Below are 20,125 nucleotides of genomic sequence, written 5' to 3'. Positions count from 1 at the left end.
TAATCATTACTACAGTATAATTTAATTATACACATAATCATTTAATTAAAGAATAGCTAGCACTTTTTCATCAGCAACATCTTTTGGTTTCATACCATCATTATCTTCTACAGATTCAGCCCCCATAGAAATTAAATATTCAACCACATCTACATGTCCGCAAGATGCTGCATAATGTAAAGGTGTTTGCCCATCAATATCTCGAGAATTAATATTGGCACCATGTTGTATCAAGTATTCGATAATTACAACATGTCCACGATCTGCTGCCCAGTGTATTGGTAACAAACCATCTTTATCCAATATATTTGTTAATGTAGAATTTTTAAGCAAAATTTCTTGTACTTTTTCTTGGTTACCTTCTTTTATCCAATCAAGAAAAGTTTTATCCGTATCAAGTAATTCTTTTTCTGTATTAGGTAATCTACTAACAGTGATCCATGCACGGGATTCTGTTGCTGTATCTGTTTCCCAGGTAGGATTTATTTTGGCCAATGCACATACATAATTATTCATTGCAGTTTCTTGATCCATTTCACCAAGACTTTTCCATGCTATCCATTTTTGTTTCGCTTGCATTTGATACCAATTTGGTTTGGGAATATTGCATGGGCCAATAGTAGCTTGTTTGTATAGACTATATAAATTAAGTAGTTGTTCAGAATCTAGTTCCGACGCTATGGTTTGTACATATTTTGCAGCTCTGTCAAATGTTTTTTCTATATTTGTTACATCAAAATCATTATTTTCAGCCATGATCAATAGATATGTAATTATTGACTTGTTTAATTTCTTTCAATCATTTTTTGTGTTCTTTTACTTTTATATTATAATCGTCTATAATATGATCAGATTGCTGTAATACTTTATCATACACTAATTTATCAATAAAATCAACAAAGCCAAATCCCCTACTAAAACCTGATTTCTTGTCAAAACTTACATTCGCATCATGTACATACCCATATTTATTAAAGTACGATTTAAGTTCATGTTTACTCACGATCCATGGTAACTTATAAACAAATACTCTGTATATTTTACGTGTATTACCCATGATATTAAAAAATAACTCAAGTTGCTTTTTGTATATCCAGCAAGTGAATAGTATGATCTCGCATCAAATCGTGTATGTCAATGTCAGAATCCGAACCAAGAGTAGAAAGGGATATTTGATTACATGTAAGGCCCCACTTAGTTAATAAATGCTCTATAGACCAATCTGCGCTACGCTCTTGATAAGTACATAAAAATTTAGCATTTGGATTCTTTTCCAGGAGAAAAGCTACAGTTACAACTATATCTTCAAATAATGTTGGTTCGTAGAAACAGTCAGATGCAAGAATTAAATCTAATGGACCAATGGTAAATAAATTAGAAAGAAATAAACCCCAAGTTATTCCAACTATTCTAACTTGTGATAAAATTCCATTCAACTCGCAGCTTCTTTTAATGTGTTGTAAGCTTCTCGGTAAACTGGCAGAGTCACTCAAAGTTACAACAGCTCCGCATTTGCTGGCTAAAATACCGGGAAGAGCAGTACCCGAACCTAATTCTAAAACTCTTTTTCCTATGAGCTCTTCTCTATGTTCCCACAAAAACCAAGCAAGAACTGGCGCAGATGGCCAAGTGTAATAATTATAATTTGGTTGAAGTATCTGAAATTAAACACAACGATAGGTAATTATTAAATTTTAACAAGTTAACAAACACGTTAGAATGATATATTTTATTCACTATTGGAGATACTACTTAAATTAGATTATTTATAAAAAAGAATTATATAAAGTCATCGTCGTTTAATTCTAACCAAACAAAATACGTAATACCGGTAGCGAAAACTAAATTTATCAATATTATCCAAGATAACATTAATAGAAATTTACATTGGTAATGAATTTCTTACCTCTGGTATATAAATTTCTAAACTTTCGTCGTTCTGTATGCTATCGTGTATTTTTCGCGATCGGAAGAGAAATTTTTTTACGTTTTCAGAAGCGACACCATCGGACATTAGGCCGTGCGTGGGTGGACTCGTATCGAGCGAAATACTTCCTTCTAAACCTGGCATTACTAACAAACTAAATTCGAATTAATTAGATTTTATTTTCAACATAATTATCGTCTGATCGTTGTACATCCAATTTTTAATCCGATGCACAAATATGAACTTAATACAATAAATATAGTTTCTCTCTTGTCGAGAGTTGTTTTAGATTGTAAAGCAACGATGACTAAAACCACACGAGCAGGAAATTTAAATTTTACTCTATATCTATGTTTCTTCTTTACATTTCGTTTATTCCCTTATTTCTTATATATTTGTTCGATATTTTTATAATTTATAATAAATTTCATTAAATATTTTTTATTAATCGATATAAATATAATAAATATTTGATAATTAATAATTGTAAAATACAATTAATCAGATTTTTATCATAAATAGTCTATTTTAAGAAATAACTGATAGTTTAAGTCGAATTTTATCGTTAATATTTTGATTTATTTTATTACGATAAAAATATGAATACAATTTCGATAGAAATGTAATTAATTTATTTAAAATCAATTAATGATTTTGGTGATCTAGAGCAGGACACTTTGATACGGCACTGTTACGCACCTTTTGATTAAAGATGGAGGAGGCGAGTAACGAGAAGTTCTCGTCGAGAAGACGTTCCGCTGTAATTAAGTCTTTTAAAGCGAAGGATGAACGAGTAGCAACATTCAAAAAGGTACATTTTCTACCTTTTATCGTGTATCATATATCGTATTATTTCTTGAAATTCTTTTTCGAATATTATTCATTCGCCCGGCTGTTCCTTTCAAATTGAAGTGTTGTAAACAAATCACTGCAAAGAATGACAGGCGTCAATTTTAGGTGGCTGCGATACTGCAAAAACCTGAAATTGACAGAACACCGGAGGAGGTGGATATACTCGTCTCTTGTAGTGACGTAGTGAAGGAGGTTAATTTAAGGTATGGCCATTTTGTAAAATCTCGATTGCGTTGATATATCTAATTATGCTATTATTCAATATTTCATTCTAATTAGAGTGAACCTTATGGCGAAATTATTTGTTTATTTCCTATGTATTTTTAGCATTTCTTTGATATTATATATTAAGAATTTATATTCAAATATAATATAAATGTGACGAAAGGAAAAGTATATTATGAAAATATTATATATGACAATTTGTAACATGGATATATTTATTTTTTAATCTTACATCATTTTTAATGACAACTTTCTAACTAATTTTGTAGACAAGAGAAAAGGGATAGGGTTAAAGCAAGATTGGAAGAAATTGAAGATGTACCAGAGATTTTGGAAGAAAAATGTATTAGGTTGGCTGCCGCTATTAGCAGAGCCACTTCTCTTGCTGTTTATACTGGTGCTGGTATCAGCACGGCAGCATCTATTCCTGATTACAGAGGAACTAATGGCGTATGGACTAGGATGCAACAGGGAAAGGATATTGGGTAAAGTTATTTTTTAATAATATATTGAATAATATATTTTGTAACAATAATAATTATATTTTATATTGATTGATCATTTATAGGAACCATGACTTGAGTCAGGCTGAACCAACGGTAACACATATGGCTTTGTATGCTTTATACAAAGCACGAGTATTAAAACACATTGTATCACAGAATTGTGACGGACTTCATTTGCGTAGTGGTATACCACGCACTCTTTTATCTGAAGTTCATGGAAACATGTATGTTGAAGTTTGTAGAACTTGTAAACCGTCTAGAGAATATTGGAGGATTTTTGACGTTACTGAAAAGACAGCTAGATATTCGCATGGTACGGGTAGATTATGCCACAAGTGTAATTCCACTTTGCAAGATTCAATAGTACATTTTGGAGAAAGAGGAAATTTACCATGGCCGATCAATTGGAACGGTGCTACTCGAGCTGCCAAGCAAGCTGACGTGATATTATGTTTGGGTTCTAGTCTTAAAGTTTTGAAAAAATATCCGTGGCTATGGCAAATGGATAGGCCAGTACACAAACGTCCTTCATTATATATCGTCAATTTACAATGGACTCCGAAAGACGAGAACGCTGTATTAAAAGTCAATGGAAAGTGTGACGAAGTTATGAAAAAAGTCATGACCCATTTAGGATTGGATATTCCAGAATATAATCGTGCAAAAGATCCGATATTTTTTCACGCTATAAGACTGCAGAACAGTGAATTACCAACTACGACTCAACCGTGCTTAGAGGAGCCAACCATAGCGACAGTGACAAAATCCCCGCGCCAAAGTACCGAGCAACCCCTCGAGGATGCCGTACCAGAAACTAAAGAAACAGAAGACTGTATCTCTCCTATAAGCGTAACTGATTCTATGACTGCCTACTCAGCACCTTTCTTTACTGCATTGCCATTTTTATCTATGGGATTACCTTTCCCACCTATGTATATGTATCCTCAGTTAACTCCATTGTTTTATTATCCATTCATACAAATACCCAATGTTAATGCAACAGAAACACCAAAACCTAAACCAGCTTGTTCATTTTGTATGGAACATGAAGGTTCCCTTACTTGTCTCTACTATCAGCGCGACGGAGACGATCCCGTGTTATTAGAAACGGAAAATGAACACATACAGGAAACGGAACAGTTAGTTATTGCTGATGCACCATTGGCATCTGCTAAAAATCCTGGATGGTTTGGCAAAGGGTATCGTAAAGGTATGAAAAAGAAGCGGTAGCATCCACTCGAAACAGAACGGCACGTAATGGTTCCCCTTTTTATTATTATTATTATTGTACGCTAATCAGATAATGAATATTACAATGGCGTACTTAAGTATTTAAAGTCTTCATATCGTAACAACAAATATTATACTTACACAGAACATTTTTCAATGTAGCGAGATTCCGTTCGAATGTTCAGTGCATGAATAGATTCGTCGAGATTATCAGTCAGTTTTAAAATAATAGACAGAAGCAATTTCTTTGAAATTGCTTTACATGTTCTTATTAATAAGATAACGTAGTCATCTATAGATGATTGTAAAAATTGAAACAGAAATTATTTTCTTATTGATATTAGTTACACATTTGATTTGTCGCATTAATTACTAATTTTTAATAACAAATTTTAGTTTTATAAATCTCATTTGACAGCTATTTCTACTTATATATTATTATTACTATTATTTTTATTTTACAATTATATTTCTTACTACGAAATAAGGAAACTGAAATTTGTTTAATGTTTCTATAAATTCGTTATAACTTTAACGTTATATATCATTAGTAATATATATTGTGATATATATTAGTGATATATAATATATATGTTGAAATGATAAGAATTATTTTGAACTAGTCTTTGATGTATTTTGATGTTCATTTTTTATCATTATTTTTCTCTTACTCTACAAAGAATATTTAAAAATCAATTCAAACAAGAGCAATCAAAATGAATCTTTGAACGAAAATCAAAGGAATTTCAAGTGCATAACAAATTAATTTACTCTTTTAATAAAAAAAAAAATAAAAGAGAAAAAGGGTTAATCTTTTTGGATTAATTTCAATATACGAGTGATTTTACGTTGGAGGATGGATAGCATGATATTATTATTTTCGATTGATTTTTTTTTTATACATCTACTTTATATAAATAACAAAAAGTATGTAATTTAAATTATTATTATTATTATTATTATTATCATTATTATTATCATTATTATTATTATTATTTTTATTATTGTTATTTATAAGAGAACGATCGTTGTGTATTTTACATTGTATAAAGATCAGTATTTATCTCGTCGTCCATCTCGATGAACTTTTCGATAGTTTTATCAATATTTTCTTCTTCATTAAAAGAAAACAAGCGAAAGAAATCATCTTTTAATCGTTCCTCGATGTCGTCGTGCATTTTAAAAAAAAAAGTAAAAGCACATATTGCATCAGTATAGTTCCGTCGATATACAAAGTATATTATTAGTATATTTACGTAATTTATATAAAGGTACCATCGGGGAGAGGAGGAAGGAGGAAGTGGAATAGTAAAGGAGAAAAGTAACGTATAAATTGTAAAAACCCTGTTTGTTTGTTTTTCATTCCTTTTTCTTTTGCCTTCAATAAATTTAATTTATTTCTTATTTAACGCTTTTTCCGATATTTATGAACAATATGTATTGCGCAATAATAAGATCATCATACTCTGTGGTGCGATAAGCCATTTCCTATCTTTGTACTTTGTTGTAGAAAAACGGAGCATATATACATACATACATATATATCAAGAGAGTTCCGCATTAGAATTAAACAAAAAAAAAAAAAAAAGGAAAGAAAACATTTTAATTCGTCAAAATCCTATTTTTTTACCGCTGAGCTCGCTTGATCATATTGCGTGACGGCTGAGATGCGATTTATGTTGTACATTTTGTGTATATTTTAATACATACATGATAACATTTGTGTCTTCTTATGTGTATAATTATCGCTCAAAATTAATGATATTTATATATACATATATATATATATTAAAAATATAGAATATTTAAATATAGAAGATTAAACGCGTGCGAGCTCGTCTAACGTTATCGTTAGATAAGACTTCTAACGATAAGCATTATAATAGCAGAAGCTTAGGATTCTGCTATTGTTTCTCTTAAATTTGGATTGTTCTTGAAGTAAAATGAAAGAGAGATAGATTACGCGCTTTTGGAAGATCTCTCTCTGTGCAGCAAGACAATGTGGGATGGTGGTCCCGCATGTCCTCGTCGTCGTCCTCGTCGTGGCCGGTGTGCCATCAGAACAATCGATATACGTAATACGGAGAATTGTCGGTAAAAGAGGAGTGGTTCCTGCAGGAGAGGGAGAGAAATTAATAGACAGTTACAAATGGAACGTTTTCGGTTTAACTGAAAATGACTTCGTTCCAGTCAAATTCCGACTTATCTATGGGTATACGAGATAATTAAGATTATCATTTTTCTATTTGTGTGTTTTTCATACATTACTCATATGCATTAGGTGTATGTAATAGAAAAATATATGAAGGAAAGAAGAATTGATAATAGGGTAGCCATATTGGAACTTTGAAAATCCCTCGCGTCAGGAGCGTGTGTAAGGGACCTGGGAACTTTAAAATCGTTACTCCGGCACTGAGTAAAGAAGAAGAAAATATACCATGAAGGTTGAGGGGAGGAGAGAAAGAGCAAATAGGAAGGACGGATAAATGCATGCAATCTCGTCAATAGCTATGTAGGAGAGAGAGAGAGGATAGGAGGTCGATACAAAAATGAGAGAGAGAAAGTAGTTGGACACACGCAAGTACACACATACATAAATACACATACGGGTGCATATAAATACGTACATACATGTTCAGGTATACCTTTTCTCCCTCTCACCTTTTCATCGTGCCTATGCCCTCGACGAATCTTGCGCGAAAAACTAATATCGCCGTTATTGTCATTAAATAGGGTAGTTATATCTAACCGGATTTTTTTTCTAAAATGATAAACTTTAAAAGAAGGTAAAGAAATGAGTAATGAATAAAGGTAATGAGAAAGAAAAGGAAAATAAAAAGAAATACGTAAGTAAGCAAATAAGTAAGTCGTGTATGCAAGGTAGATATAAGGTTTATTAAGGAGCGGCGCCCCCGCACGGGACGTAGTCGCACGCTGCAAATCTGGCTTTAAACGTGGATACGACCGACAGTGTTAGCGGTGGTAACGACGACGACGACGACGACGACGACGACCCCGACGACGACCCCGACGACAACCCTGACGAAGACAACGACGACGACGACGACGACAACGTCGACGTTGATCACGACGATAACAAAGACGACGACGACGACGAAGACGAAGTTTGAGACGAAAACGGCGGGAGCAGCGTTGGCTGCGACCCCGAGGAAGAAGAAGAGGAAGAAGAAGAAACTAAGTTGGACAAGTACCAGGTGGAGAAGGAGGAGGAGAAAGAAGAGAAAAGAACGAGGAAGCTCGGAGGAGGAAGGACTCTGCTAAAAAGAAGGAAGAACGTCGACGTGAAGGAGCGAGGATCGTACCGGTAAGTGAACGCAAAGCTTGTGTCTAGTGTAGTAACGCTTTCCTTTCTACTTGCTATAATATGTGTATGTGTGTGTGTGTATGAAAGAGAGAGAGAGAAAGAGAGAGGAAATGAAAGGTAGAAAAGCGAAGAGGACGACGCAGGGTTGTTCCGAGACGATGGGTGTCCTTTGTGTGCGAGGGGTGCGGATTGAACGACGCACAGCGAAATAGAAAGAGAGAGAGAAAGATAGAGAGAGGGATAAGAGTAGGAAAGATAGGTTCGAGGGAAGGTCCACATTTCGTTTCCATGGTGATCATCCGCAACGTCACCCTACCTCTCTAGTACGCGAACTCAACGCCACAGACACGACATTCTAACGCGAACCTTTACTTTGGGTTCGACAAGTCGAGAGCTACGAAACGAGATCGTCGATGTTGTACCGATGCTACCGATACTAACAGCAGCTGATCTTTTTTTCTATCTCTCCAACGGCTGTTTTTTTCAATATCTTCTTCCTAGTCTTCCTTATATTCGAACCTAGTATTATATATATATATATATATATATATATATATATATATCGTATATATACATATATATACGATTTATCGTCGTAAGGAAGGAGGGCAGGAAGAGGGAGAAATGAGAGAATATGAAAAGGTTCGGAAGGGTCCAACGATTTACCTGGAATTTCGGCGCGTTCTTCTATTGCAACGCGATCCGGATTCCGGATTTCGCGAACAAAGTATTTGGAATAGCAGAAGGAATATCGAGGATGTCGATATTACGATGCTAAGATATTTTACGAGAATGTATATAGCACCGGTACTTTGTACCCTCGGCTTCTTCCTATATTTTCTTCTCATTGTTCTGTTCTTACTCAAAGAATTTCGTCTTATCGAACAATAGGAATTTTGTCAGTTTTTGATTCTAATTTCGAAAAGGTTATATTTGAATTTTGGATGTTATCGTATTGTGATGAATATTCTCGAATTATGAGAGAACTGGTAAGACGATATTTATTTAAATTTGGAACAAGTTTGTTTTCGATTGGAAAAGTAATTATAGATAATTGTAATTCTCGTTCGAATGTCGTTTTGTCGTTGCTTTTTCTTTTTTATATTTTAACTCTCTTTCTTTTTCTCCGTATTTCTTTTATCCTTTCTCTTTGGTATAATTGATGATAATTAGTTGTATTGTTTGGCCCCTACCGAGTTGAGCGAGAAACGTATATACGCGTACGAGTTTATGTTAACCTCTGCGCGTTCAAGAGCACTCCTTTTAACTCGCATAAATTACCGCGTGGTACGTCTCTCCGTTCGTTAAAATTTCTCGTTCGATACTATGTATGTCGTACGTACGTATGAAAAGGTCGGATAAAAAGAAGATACGCGTTAGCAAGCAGTCGCCGTTACATGTCAGTAGGTTAGATTAATGAAGCTTATCTTGAACACTTGAAAACGAACAGCAGGGTGAATACACTATTTTTAAAACGCTTGGGAAAAATACAGATGCCATACGAATCTTTCGAAACGTTTACATTTCATATTTTACCGATACCCGTTTTCTACGTATGTATGTCTTACATTAGATCGTTGTTTATTTTCAAAGCTTGTTCTGAAATGATTGCTCTCGGAGTATATACGTTAACACTAACGCTCCGTTTTACTTATTGAAGTAATTCGACTTCGTTAACATCGATTGATATAAATACAACAAACGCTCGACGAAAGCAATCGTCGATTTTTCTATCCTTTCGTTCAATCGTGTCCCTTAACAAGTTTCATTTTCCCTTAATAGAAACGAGTTAAAATTGAGTACATATACTGGAAGAGGAGAATGAGGAGGAGATCTGCAAGTCGTAGTTTTAGCAATACGACGTGTCCTTTGTTCGTTCGTAATTCAGGATTATAATTCTTAACGATGCAACAAACGTGTATCACGTGTATCACGTGTATCACCATCTTAAAGTCATCGAACGGTTTCCTCATTACGTATTCTCGATACAGGCGTAGGTAGTTGCACGTGGAGTCATCGGATATTGCAGCCTCCTCTTCTTTTTCTTTCTCGAAAAAGTTAAAAGGAAACTCTGTAGTAAAAATATATACGAGAAGATCAATGAGGCGTTATATTATCTCCGAGAAGAAGGGCGTATAATTTGTGAGGAATTATAAACGCATTATCGCGTTAAAATATTTAGAGCAACATATATATATATAAATCTGAAAGAAAAAAAGAAAAGCAGAGAATCCGTATTCTTTTTCTTGATTTTATATAACCTTATCTAATCTGTTCTATTTACTTTTAGTATCTCGGACGTACAAATCCTTGAGGGACACTCCATTGTTGATTCAGTACAGTGCACGCACTCATAGATTACGCGGTTTATAAACGTACCTCTGGTTGTGATATTCAAAACGAAAATAAGAATGCAAAACTAGAAAATGTATCGTATCGTTTAAATAACGTATCAATGATCGATAATTATTACGATCGATGTAAGATCAAATTCGTAAAGAAAAACATAGCGATTTTCGATGATGCATATGTAGTATATATGTAAGGACATCGAAGGAACGAAAGAAGAATTTGAATTAACGCGCGGTTGACGAAGAGGGCGCAGCGTTCGTTGCAGTAGATGGGAACGCGCCTAGCGGCCGTGATTGGTAGCTCGAAGTTCGGTCTACGGTAGCCGCAGTCGGCGGCTTCGCGTCTGCGTTCGTCGGTCGTGTTCGTGAAAGAAGATCGCTTAGGAGTTTCTTCCGCGTCCGTAGCGCGCCGCGGAACCGAACAGGCAGATGCGAAACCGAATTGAGTAAGGGAGTACGTGTTTGGGTTGAAGGTACGGTGACGAAGGTGACGGTGACGGAGGAGTAGTAGTAGTAATATAGTAATAATAGTAGTAGTGTGTATAGTAGCGGTCGTTAACCGCAGGTATGTCTTCTTCGTTTTCTTATTCGTCTATGTCACTATTGTTTTTTTCACCGATAATCACATTTTCTTTATCATTCATGGAATCGATAAAGATATTTCGACGTTCGACGTAGCGAACGTGATCGAGGTGAAGTGTGGTATTCAAGAGAGTAAAGGGGTAGAGAGAGAAAGAGAGAGAGGGCGAAATAAGGATAGATAAAAAGATAGATAAAAAGATCAAGAAAGACAAAGAATCAACAAAAAAAAAGAAGGAAGGAAAGACACAATAACGGAAACGCGAGGAGGAGGAGAAGAAGGAAGAAGAAGAAGAAGAAGAAAAAGAGAAGAATCGCGGATGCTCGCGGGCGCGCGCGCGCGCGCGTGCAACGTAGAAGAGGGAAGGGAGGAGGAGGAAGGTTCGCGAGTCGTCGGTGTGTGTTGGTGGTGACGACGCGTCTCGAGCGACGTCCTTCGCGAGGACACTCGGCGGCGGCGGCGTCCTCGTCGTCGTCGTGATGTGCCCAGTGCTCGCCGGTGTATATGTAATCGTATCATAGAACTAGAAGAGCTACAATATATTGAAAGAATAGGAAACAAAAAGAAGAAGAAGAAGAAGAAGAGGAGAGTCCTTGTTGTTGGAGGATACTTGCAATCACCGCGGGTTCAATTTGTCCCTCGTATCTTTCCTCCTCTCTTTCGTTGACGCGGAGCAATGGCGCGGGGCTTTAGCTGCCGCGAAGAGACGACGACACGTAAACGTATAATAATATCGGATCCCGATGATCGGTGATCGTAGTCGGGGAAAAATATTATTTCCTCCTATTCCTATAACTTTGGTATGGTCGTGTTAGTAAAGTGGGAAGAAATTCGCGCGGAAGTACACCGCCGGCTGGACGAGTATCATCCTCGTCATTATCATTGGCACCAACACCAGCGACAACAGGAGTGCTATCGTAGACCCTATTATCATCATTATCATTATCATCATTATTATCATCATCATCATCATCATCGGCACTGTTACAAAGTCAATTTGTGGAAGAACGTGTACGGAGAAGACAACGACGGCAACTACGACGGCTACGACGACGACGACGACAACGACGACGGCAACGACAACGGTGACGGAGGTGGTGGAGGTGGATAGGACGGAGGCGGCAACGGTTGTTCTTGGATACGAGCCGTGGTGTCGTGGTGAAGCCGTCATGAGACGTATCAGTGGTAAGCCGATTCAATTTCACTACGTGGATTAAACCAGCGATCCATCCTCCTTATTGCTTTACGGATAATAAGAAGAGAAAGAATCTTCTTATTATTAATCACATTTTTATTTAAAACGATCTTATTCCTCCTTTTTTTTCCTTTTTTCTTTCTTTTTATAAATCTCGTTTAAAGGATTTTTATTATGATTAGAAAGAATTATATTCATCGGGGTCTTAAATAACTTACCTTTTTTGGGAAAGATAATATAGGAGTCCTTACACTTTTAATATAGTAGAATGGTCTGTCGAGGGAAAGGAGAGGGGAACGGCATTTAGAGAAGACGGCCGGTGAAATCGGCTTTCTAGTTCGAGCGTGTACTTACGAAGGATACCGTCGCGAGACGATGGTTGTAAGAGAGAAAAAGATATGTATATATATATATATACCACAGGTTAAGCGAAAAACGCGCTCGAGCTCAAACTCGGAACTGTCACTCGTCCTTCGACTTTCATAGCGTCGGTACTGTTTTATTGCTGATTATTATTCTGTTGCTTCAGAAGTTACCCGGATATGCGATAACTAATTGTTTCAGTTATATCGACACGTAATGTTTATTCATGTTTCGTATAGTTACATACTTTAAACCGTAATATTTGTTTCGACTTTTTTTTGTCTTTTAAATTGCATCGATTCAACTTTTTGGTTCTTTAATTTTTATCAGCAAAGGTATTTTTGATCCTCGTTTTTCTGTTACATTGTTGAAACTTTTGAAAAAATTGTTCTTTGTTTTTTGGGGGGTTGCATCGATCCAGGTCTTTTTTGTGGTTCTTTCTTTTTCGAAACTATGGCGTCACGTTCTTTCTCTCTCTCTCTTTCTCTATTTCTCTTTTTGATTTCGAATATCCTTTTTTTCGTTTACCCGCATCAACGTCACGAGAATACGATTCTACGAGTTGGTACTACGTGACTCCTTTCAAGGCTGAGAAACTCAAGCGCGATTGCGAACTAAAATGTTCTTCTTTCTTACTGGCTTGTTGTTTAAAAAAAAAAAGCTCTTTTGAATATCAACGACTCGTCGAGTTCCACTACAGAGGTTCTCAATCACAGGTGTTTCTTCTCCTCCTCCTCCTCCTCCTCCTCCTTCTCCTACTCCTCTTCTTTCTTACTTTTTATTTTTTTATAGTTTAAACTCCGTTATTTAGCTAATTTCTCTTATTTTCTTCTTTATTTTTATATTATTAGTATTATTTATCATTGTTTGTTTTTCCATAGTAGTAATCATGGAAACAACTCGCGTACGCTTTTTAACCGTGCTGTGTTATTTCTTCTTCCCATTCTTATTTTACTCTCATTCTCTCGAGGATGAAAAAATAAAAACATAGAAAAGAAATATTATATACGCGTCAGTACTTCCGAATGCAAATCCTTTTCTTCAATGACCCTCAACGGGCTTTTCATCGAGCACAAACACACAGAGAGGCGTGCTCGCCTGTAGATTATCTCGCTGGTGGGCGAATTGCCGGTTAAAAAGTTTTCCTGAAGAAGGAAGAAAATAAGGAGAAACGAGAAGAAGAAGAAGAAGAAGAAAAAATATAATAGAAGAAAAGGAGAGAGCCGGAAAAACAAAGTTTGTGTTTCCCTTAAATTATTTCAGTATGGTGGCATATTTTTATATTAAATTTCTTTCATTCCTATATATCAAACGTTAATTCGTGCTCAAAGCGAGAAGAATATTCAACGTCACTTTTTCAAATGAAATTATTTCATAATATAAAATTTGTTTATTTTCGTTTTTCATTCGAGTAAAACGTTTTGTCATTCTTAGAATTTTGAAATCGGTGCACGTCGTTCTATATATAAGTATGTATATGTAATGCGTGTTATATAGGAGGAATGAGTTAAAAGATGCATGAAAGAAGGAGTAAAAGGAAAAAGAAAAATAAAAGAAAGAAAGAAAAAAAACGAAGCGAAGGTCGAGGAGTCTACTGCAACGCAGTGTGTTCCCTCGCGACATTCCATTCTCGATTACGCGAAAGTTCCTGTTGTGTCGCTTATACATACACACACATATATATATATATATCCTCTTTTACTATCATCACCACCACCCCACCAGTAGTGGAACTCTACTTTTTGCGTTGTTATATATTTTTTCTTTGTTCCTTTTGTTTTTTCTTTTCTCTTTTTTTTTCTTTTTTTTTCAACGTCCTTTCAATATCACAACACAACACAACACAACACAACCACCAACAAAACAGCAACAACAATAAACGCGCTTTAAATCGCTGCGACAGAGACAATATAACAGCGAAAACAATGAATGCAGTTTCAACTACATTTATTGTCCTCTGTCCGAACCTCAACAATGACCACGACTTACCACCACCACCACCATCATCACCTACCGCCATTACACCGTCATAAGCTGCAATTTCGCAAACGATTTCTTCGATATTATCGTATCGATATTATTCGTTGTGTTGCATTGACGCACGTTTGCTGACATTTAAGAAAATTCGCGATATAATATATCGTGCTCGTAACATTGCATCTCGCCAGCAGCAACTGCAACTGCAACTGCAACAGCAACAGCGCAAGCTCTGTGTTGTCTTGGGTTGTGCACCGGAGTGCAACATACACCAACAACCTTGAGAGAATTCCTCCGTGTGATATTCGCGTTCTACGAATCGTTCTACGAATCGTTTAGCTATCCACTTATCCTTCTCTTTTTCTTTTTCTTTCTCTCTCTCTCTCTTTCTCTTTCTTTCTCTGTACTCCTCCCACAAACAACTATTTTTCTTGTATCGTAACAATGACAATGACAGCGATATCATCCTTCTCACTCTTTCTTTCTCTTTCTCGTTCATTTAGTCGTAAACTCTTTAGGGTTGTCGTTCTACTCGAAGTCGTAAATTAGAAAGAATCTCCTCTCCGTATCCCTTTTCACAATTTTTTTTTTCCCCTTTCTCAATGCAACGTCGTAAACTGCAGTAAAAGCTTTTCAAAGAAGTTTCTTCTTTTTTCTTCTCTGCTTTTTCTTTTTCGAATGTAACTTTTGCATGATCCTTTGTAGAAAGATTAATTAGTTACTTATTTTTCATGCGGAATTAAAATCAAATTGTGCAAAGAAAGAAAGAAAGAAAGAAAGAAAGATAGAGAAAGAGAAAGAGAGAGAGGGAGGGAGGGTGAAAAATGGAAAAACCAATATCGACTTCATTTTTCGCGCTTTCAAGATCGTTTTCCCTTTTCTCTTCTCTTCTCTTCTCGTTTACCTGGCATTCTCTCTTTTTTTTTCCATACTCTTTCTCTCTCTTTTTTATTTTCTTTTTGCTAATCCTCCAATCCCTCTCTTCCTTTCTCTCTTTTCGCCGCATTCACCGGTGCAAAATCAGCGAGTCTGATATACGAGTACCTCTTGGATCGAGCCCAGCGTTGAATTGCTTGAAATCCACTGATGAACTCGACGTGTTTGCAGCTCACGTTCGCTCGAATGTGGAATGGAAACGATCTCACTCACTCTGTGTCTCACTTTATCCATCTATCTTTCTCTCTCTCTTTCTCTCTTTCTCTCTTTCTCTTTCTCTTTCACTCACTTACTCGCTCGTTCACTCTTTCGAGCTATCGAATTATGCGCATTGTTTGATTTATATAACGTTCGCGACACGATACGAATTTACACTTCGATGCCACATTATACTCTCTTTCTCTCATTCTTTTGCTTAATCTGTTACTCCATTAGTCGATTCATTTTTCGAACGATAACGTTGTTGAGATCGTTTAACCAAAGTGGATGTGAGAATAAAGAAAGATTGAAGTTTTATTGTATCATATATTAGGTGGAAATTAATATAAGGGATTTTTTCGACAAATTTGTTAACATAAATTTATACGTTTAATTGGTGTATGTATATATATGTTATGTCAATTAATTTTTATCAAATTTAATGGGATAGATTTGTAGGCGCAGACAAAATTATGAGCAGGAAAAGGAGTGATAAAAAAAGGTAGCCATTAACCTGTTAATTGGGAAAGACAAAATTGATTCCTTTCGTTTAGAGATATAAAATAGTAAATGTTGTACAAATTTATTATCGTTAATTTATTCACTTATATGGTGTTTTTGTATGTATGTATGTATGTGTGTATGTAGTATATACGAATTATTTTTGTATAAAATTCAATGCAGTAAAATTATGAACAGGGAAACTAATGATAAGAGGGTAGCCATTAACCTGTTAACCGGCCAAGATAAAGTTTACTTCTTTCGTGATAAAAGAGAGAATAAATTATTTGTTTTTTCTTTCATTCCTATTTTAAGGAAATGTTAGACTTGCTTTAATATTTTTCATTTAATCATTTTATTTTTAATAGAAATTTTCTACACAAATTGCATTTAACACGTTTACACGTATACGTGTCGATCATAAAGTTTCACAAATTATCAGATTAAATAATTAATATTTAAGATTAAGAGAGAAGAACATATATAAGATATGCTCGGGTTGACAACATTGAAAGCATTTGAAAGTATTTGAAAGATAATAAGGATAAAAAAAAATAAGATCAACATGATACAAGATAGTTTCGTGTATTTTGTGTGTCAAAGTGTACGCTTAACTAATCGTTATCATAAATTCACACACAAGGACTTCTTTTCATTTGATTTTATCTGACAGAAAGTACGTTCGTATGTTCATACATGTACATATATACACACATATATACACATACATGTGTATTTCAACCAAGTCCATTTTCCTTGTTTCTTATCTGAAGGAAAATCGAGCGAAGCAGTGATGATTCTTCGTGTCTCAGGTAGTCGTTTTCTCTTTTAGGACCCTTTTACAAATGGGAAGTTCCACATCACTTTCTTTGAGAGCCAACACGCCTAGTCTCTACCCTTAATAATAGTTAATTCACGAAAGTACCGTACGATTTATTTCTAACTAATGATCTCATTTTTTTTGCAACATTGTTTTCTTAGTATCGATAATGGAGAAACGTGAATGAAGTCTTAATGGAAAAGAGTATTAAGAAAATAACAATTGTTTTCTTTCTCTTTCTTTACATTTACCATTAGTTCTGTGTCATCCATATTAATTGTCAGACTTTAACACCATGATGAATCTTGTATTTATTCTTCATATCTTGATGGTATCTTTTTTTATTTTCATTTCAAATCTTTAAACAGAAAACGATATATATATATATAAATGTAACGTCGAAGAAGAAATAATTAACAATAAAAAAAAGCTACATAAATTTTTATTTCTTTTTGTCACATACACGAATAGACAAATGTTGTACAGGAAATAAATTAAATGCAAAATTAATATAAAATCGTATAAATTAAATAATAAAATCATACTCATAGCACAGAGACGTAAAAAAAGAAAAAAAAGCAATTTAAAGAAGAAAAATGTAATTTCTTGGAAAACTTTTCTTGGGCGTTGTATGTGAAAAAGAGAGAGAGAGAGAGAGGGGGAGAGGGAGAAAATAAGTTTCCACACTCGATTCGCCAGTTCGATTTTTATTTCGTCCTATAGACCTCGGAACTTGTGACCCTAAACGGCCGTTTGGCTCCCATAGGTGCGTCCTTGGAATGGCCTAGTCCTTTGTTCGATCTATGGGACAAAGGAGTTGTGGAAAAAAAGGGACGGCGTCAGAACGCATGGCGGCGTGCAAAGCTACGAGACGGACGCCAACAACTCTACACAATGCTACGCGACGAGGAACGAATATATGCATGCATGCATGTATGCACTCACGCACGCACGCACGTACGCACGATTCGCTCATTCGCTCGCTCACTCACTTACGCTCACTTATACACTTACAAGTTTTATGTATACGCGCGAGCGAGCAAACACGCGGCGAGTAGAAAATACGTCGAGAGAGAATTCGTGGTCACGTATGCCAGGCCGCTTCCTTACCCTCGTTGTGTTGAAGAACGTGTGTTACTCGGCTTAACAGAATTTCAACTTCTACCTTTATCGTAATACGACCATTTGTACTCACCTTGCGTATCTACTATCTTACTTTCTTTCTTTCCCTTTGTTTATTTTCTTGTATTTTTTAAGCTTTTTTTTTCTCCTTTCTTTCTGTCTTTCTTTCTTTTCTTCGCGTCTCGAGTATATATATATATATTATATAAAAAGGGTTTTCGAGAATACGGAATAAAGCTTGGAGTATCATTCACTTAGCCGAGAGTCACGGTGCGCGCGTTGCACTTTGCAAAAGACGCCGAAGGAGGAAGGCACCTGTTGCTACTAGCTCATCTCGTTGAAACAAACAACAGGAATACGTCAAGAGTTGCCGCCGAGTTTTTGTGGAATGAAAAAAAAAAAAAAAGAAAAAAGGAAAAAAAAGGAAGAAAAAAAATATTCATTATTCAAGAGAGAGAGAGAGTAACTTGTTCCTTTATATATCCCCCCATGTATAATATCTTTCTCTGTATTCGCGCGCGCGCTGGGAGTCACCGGTTCAAGGTCACACACCATTTCGTTCCGTTCCGTTCCGTTCCGTTCGTTTCCTTCGTTTGGAGCGAATCGGCCTATTACCGATCTTCCGAACGAACCCCCTCGTTAAGACGAGATCGTCCAATGAAATTACGGCTTTTGTATTCGACCGTAAGCGCGATCATAGATTAGCATGGGGCTGCTGTTACTATTGCTGTTGCTGCTGCTGCTGCTGTTGTTGTTGGTGTTTGCTACCGCCGACTACTTGCTGCTTAACCGGCAATGTGCGGTTCATTTTTGCGGTTGCGATTAAATGAGCGTGTAATCGATGCGTTTACTGCTAACTTAGTTGCTTGACGATCGACCACAAGACCTGACTCTATTTCCTAGTTTAGGCTTGAGAACCTCTCATTATCTCCTTTGCTGCGTAAACTCGAATATAACGCGAACGTATGTACCACAGTACTAATCCTCGTTAATCCCCACGTATCGTATATTATATCCCCCCCTCTCCCCGTATATTCTGCAACATGATTCCTTCATAAGTACTAACATGGTTTTTGTTCTTTTCTCGTTTCGTTGTATGTTAATTTGAATAGATCTATAAAATCCTGCGGTTTCGTATTTTTTCTCGCGGCAAATGTTTTTAGGATAGCATAATTATGGTAATAATTTGTTTGTAAAAAAAACATTGATTATTTTAACGGACACGATACAGTATCGTTACGCTTGGGTAGAAAACTGGTTCCAAGCGTTTTCGATCTTGAAATGTTGATGTCAATGATGCGCTTTGTTCTTTTCACGTCGACCACTAATAGCTGAAAAATTATTTTAAAAAGTTTAAATCAATTGAAGAAGATTAAGAAGATTGTGGATACAAAATCTGAGCAGATAAAAGGAAACAGAAAATACTTGTTTTACTTTTGCATTAATATACATAGGAAGAAACCTTTTCCCTCGTCAAAATATTTTTTGTTACCAACGAAACTTTCGTAGTTTAGTCTCGTATAGTCGAGAACTATCATACTTGGAGGTCATACAAGTACCGTTGGCAGCTCACGTATTTACTTACATTAAATATGTGTATGTACATATATGTATATTACACATACATGCATATGTACATACTCTATGACGAGTCGTACTTTTATCAGCTTGTATATCAAATAAATTTCATCGGCTATGCACACAGACGTTATCTCGTGAGTTTTACTTTATCGACTTTGACGTGTCTAGGATAGAACGATATGTATAAGTGAGAGAGAGCGAGAGAGAAAGAAAAAGAGAACGTGTAGTTGTAGGTGAACGCCAGCTGACACTGGCATTTGGCACGAAACTCGAAGAGTGCCACGTTACATCAGGAAGCCGTCCTCTTCTTCGTCCTTCTCATCCTTCGTCATCGTTCATTCCTAACTCCTTTTTTTCCTCCCCACTTTTCATATTTATACGCCATATAGATATACAGGATGTCTTAAAAGTTGCTTATACCGAAAAGCAAGAAGAA

The 20,125-nt window shown here is 35.8% G+C and overlaps 4 protein-coding genes and 1 long non-coding RNA gene across 6 annotated transcripts in view; 2 read left to right on the top strand and 3 right to left on the bottom strand.

Moving 5' to 3' along the window:
- Positions 1–5: 5 nt before the first annotated feature.
- Positions 6–848, bottom strand: LOC122521964 (acyl-CoA-binding domain-containing protein 6). Its single transcript, XM_043642728.1, has one exon. It carries the CDS (start codon positions 754–756, stop codon positions 46–48), a length of 711 nt encoding a protein of 236 aa, XP_043498663.1. The 5' UTR covers positions 757–848; the 3' UTR covers positions 6–45.
- A 61-nt stretch (positions 849–909) lies between these two features.
- On the bottom strand, positions 910–2,241 carry LOC122521963 (methyltransferase-like protein 23). Its single transcript, XM_043642727.1, has 2 exons — positions 1,907–2,241; positions 910–1,658 (listed from the first exon to the last, which is right to left on the bottom strand). The coding sequence occupies exons 1-2, from the start codon at positions 2,069–2,071 to the stop codon at positions 1,074–1,076; spliced, it is 750 nt and encodes a 249-aa protein (XP_043498662.1). The 5' UTR covers positions 2,072–2,241; the 3' UTR covers positions 910–1,073.
- Positions 2,242–2,606: 365 nt separating this feature from the next.
- On the top strand, positions 2,607–4,839 carry LOC122521961 (NAD-dependent protein deacetylase sirtuin-7). Its single transcript, XM_043642724.1, has 4 exons — positions 2,607–2,738; positions 2,885–2,982; positions 3,274–3,489; positions 3,573–4,839. The coding sequence occupies exons 1-4, from the start codon at positions 2,640–2,642 to the stop codon at positions 4,738–4,740; spliced, it is 1,581 nt and encodes a 526-aa protein (XP_043498659.1). The 5' UTR covers positions 2,607–2,639; the 3' UTR covers positions 4,741–4,839.
- A 2,919-nt stretch (positions 4,840–7,758) lies between these two features.
- Positions 7,759–20,125, top strand: part of LOC122521960 (caskin-2) — a 50,854-nt gene continuing 38,487 nt past the window's right edge. Inside the window, exon 1 of one of the 2 annotated variants that reach the window (XM_043642723.1) lies at positions 7,759–8,065. Coding sequence is in view for 1 of the 2 variants with exons in the window: in XM_043642721.1 (XP_043498656.1) it covers positions 12,166–12,181 (16 nt within the window). In the remaining variant the exon portion in view is untranslated. Of the gene's footprint in view, positions 8,066–12,103; positions 12,182–20,125 lie in introns of those variants that run through there. The other variant, XM_043642721.1, reaches the window with a different exon arrangement.
- On the bottom strand, positions 9,197–10,764 carry LOC122521965. Its single transcript, XR_006304959.1, has 2 exons — positions 10,350–10,764; positions 9,197–10,136 (listed from the first exon to the last, which is right to left on the bottom strand). It is a non-coding gene; the product is annotated as an uncharacterized LOC122521965 (long non-coding RNA).

This window comes from Polistes fuscatus, unplaced genomic scaffold (genome assembly GCF_010416935.1).
Source record: "Polistes fuscatus isolate 324 unplaced genomic scaffold, CU_Pfus_HIC Scaffold5, whole genome shotgun sequence".
Classification (NCBI taxonomy): Eukaryota; Metazoa; Arthropoda; class Insecta; order Hymenoptera; family Vespidae; genus Polistes; species Polistes fuscatus.
The sequence above is the reverse complement of the archived record's forward strand: the minus strand, read 5'-3'. Positions and strand labels throughout refer to the sequence as shown.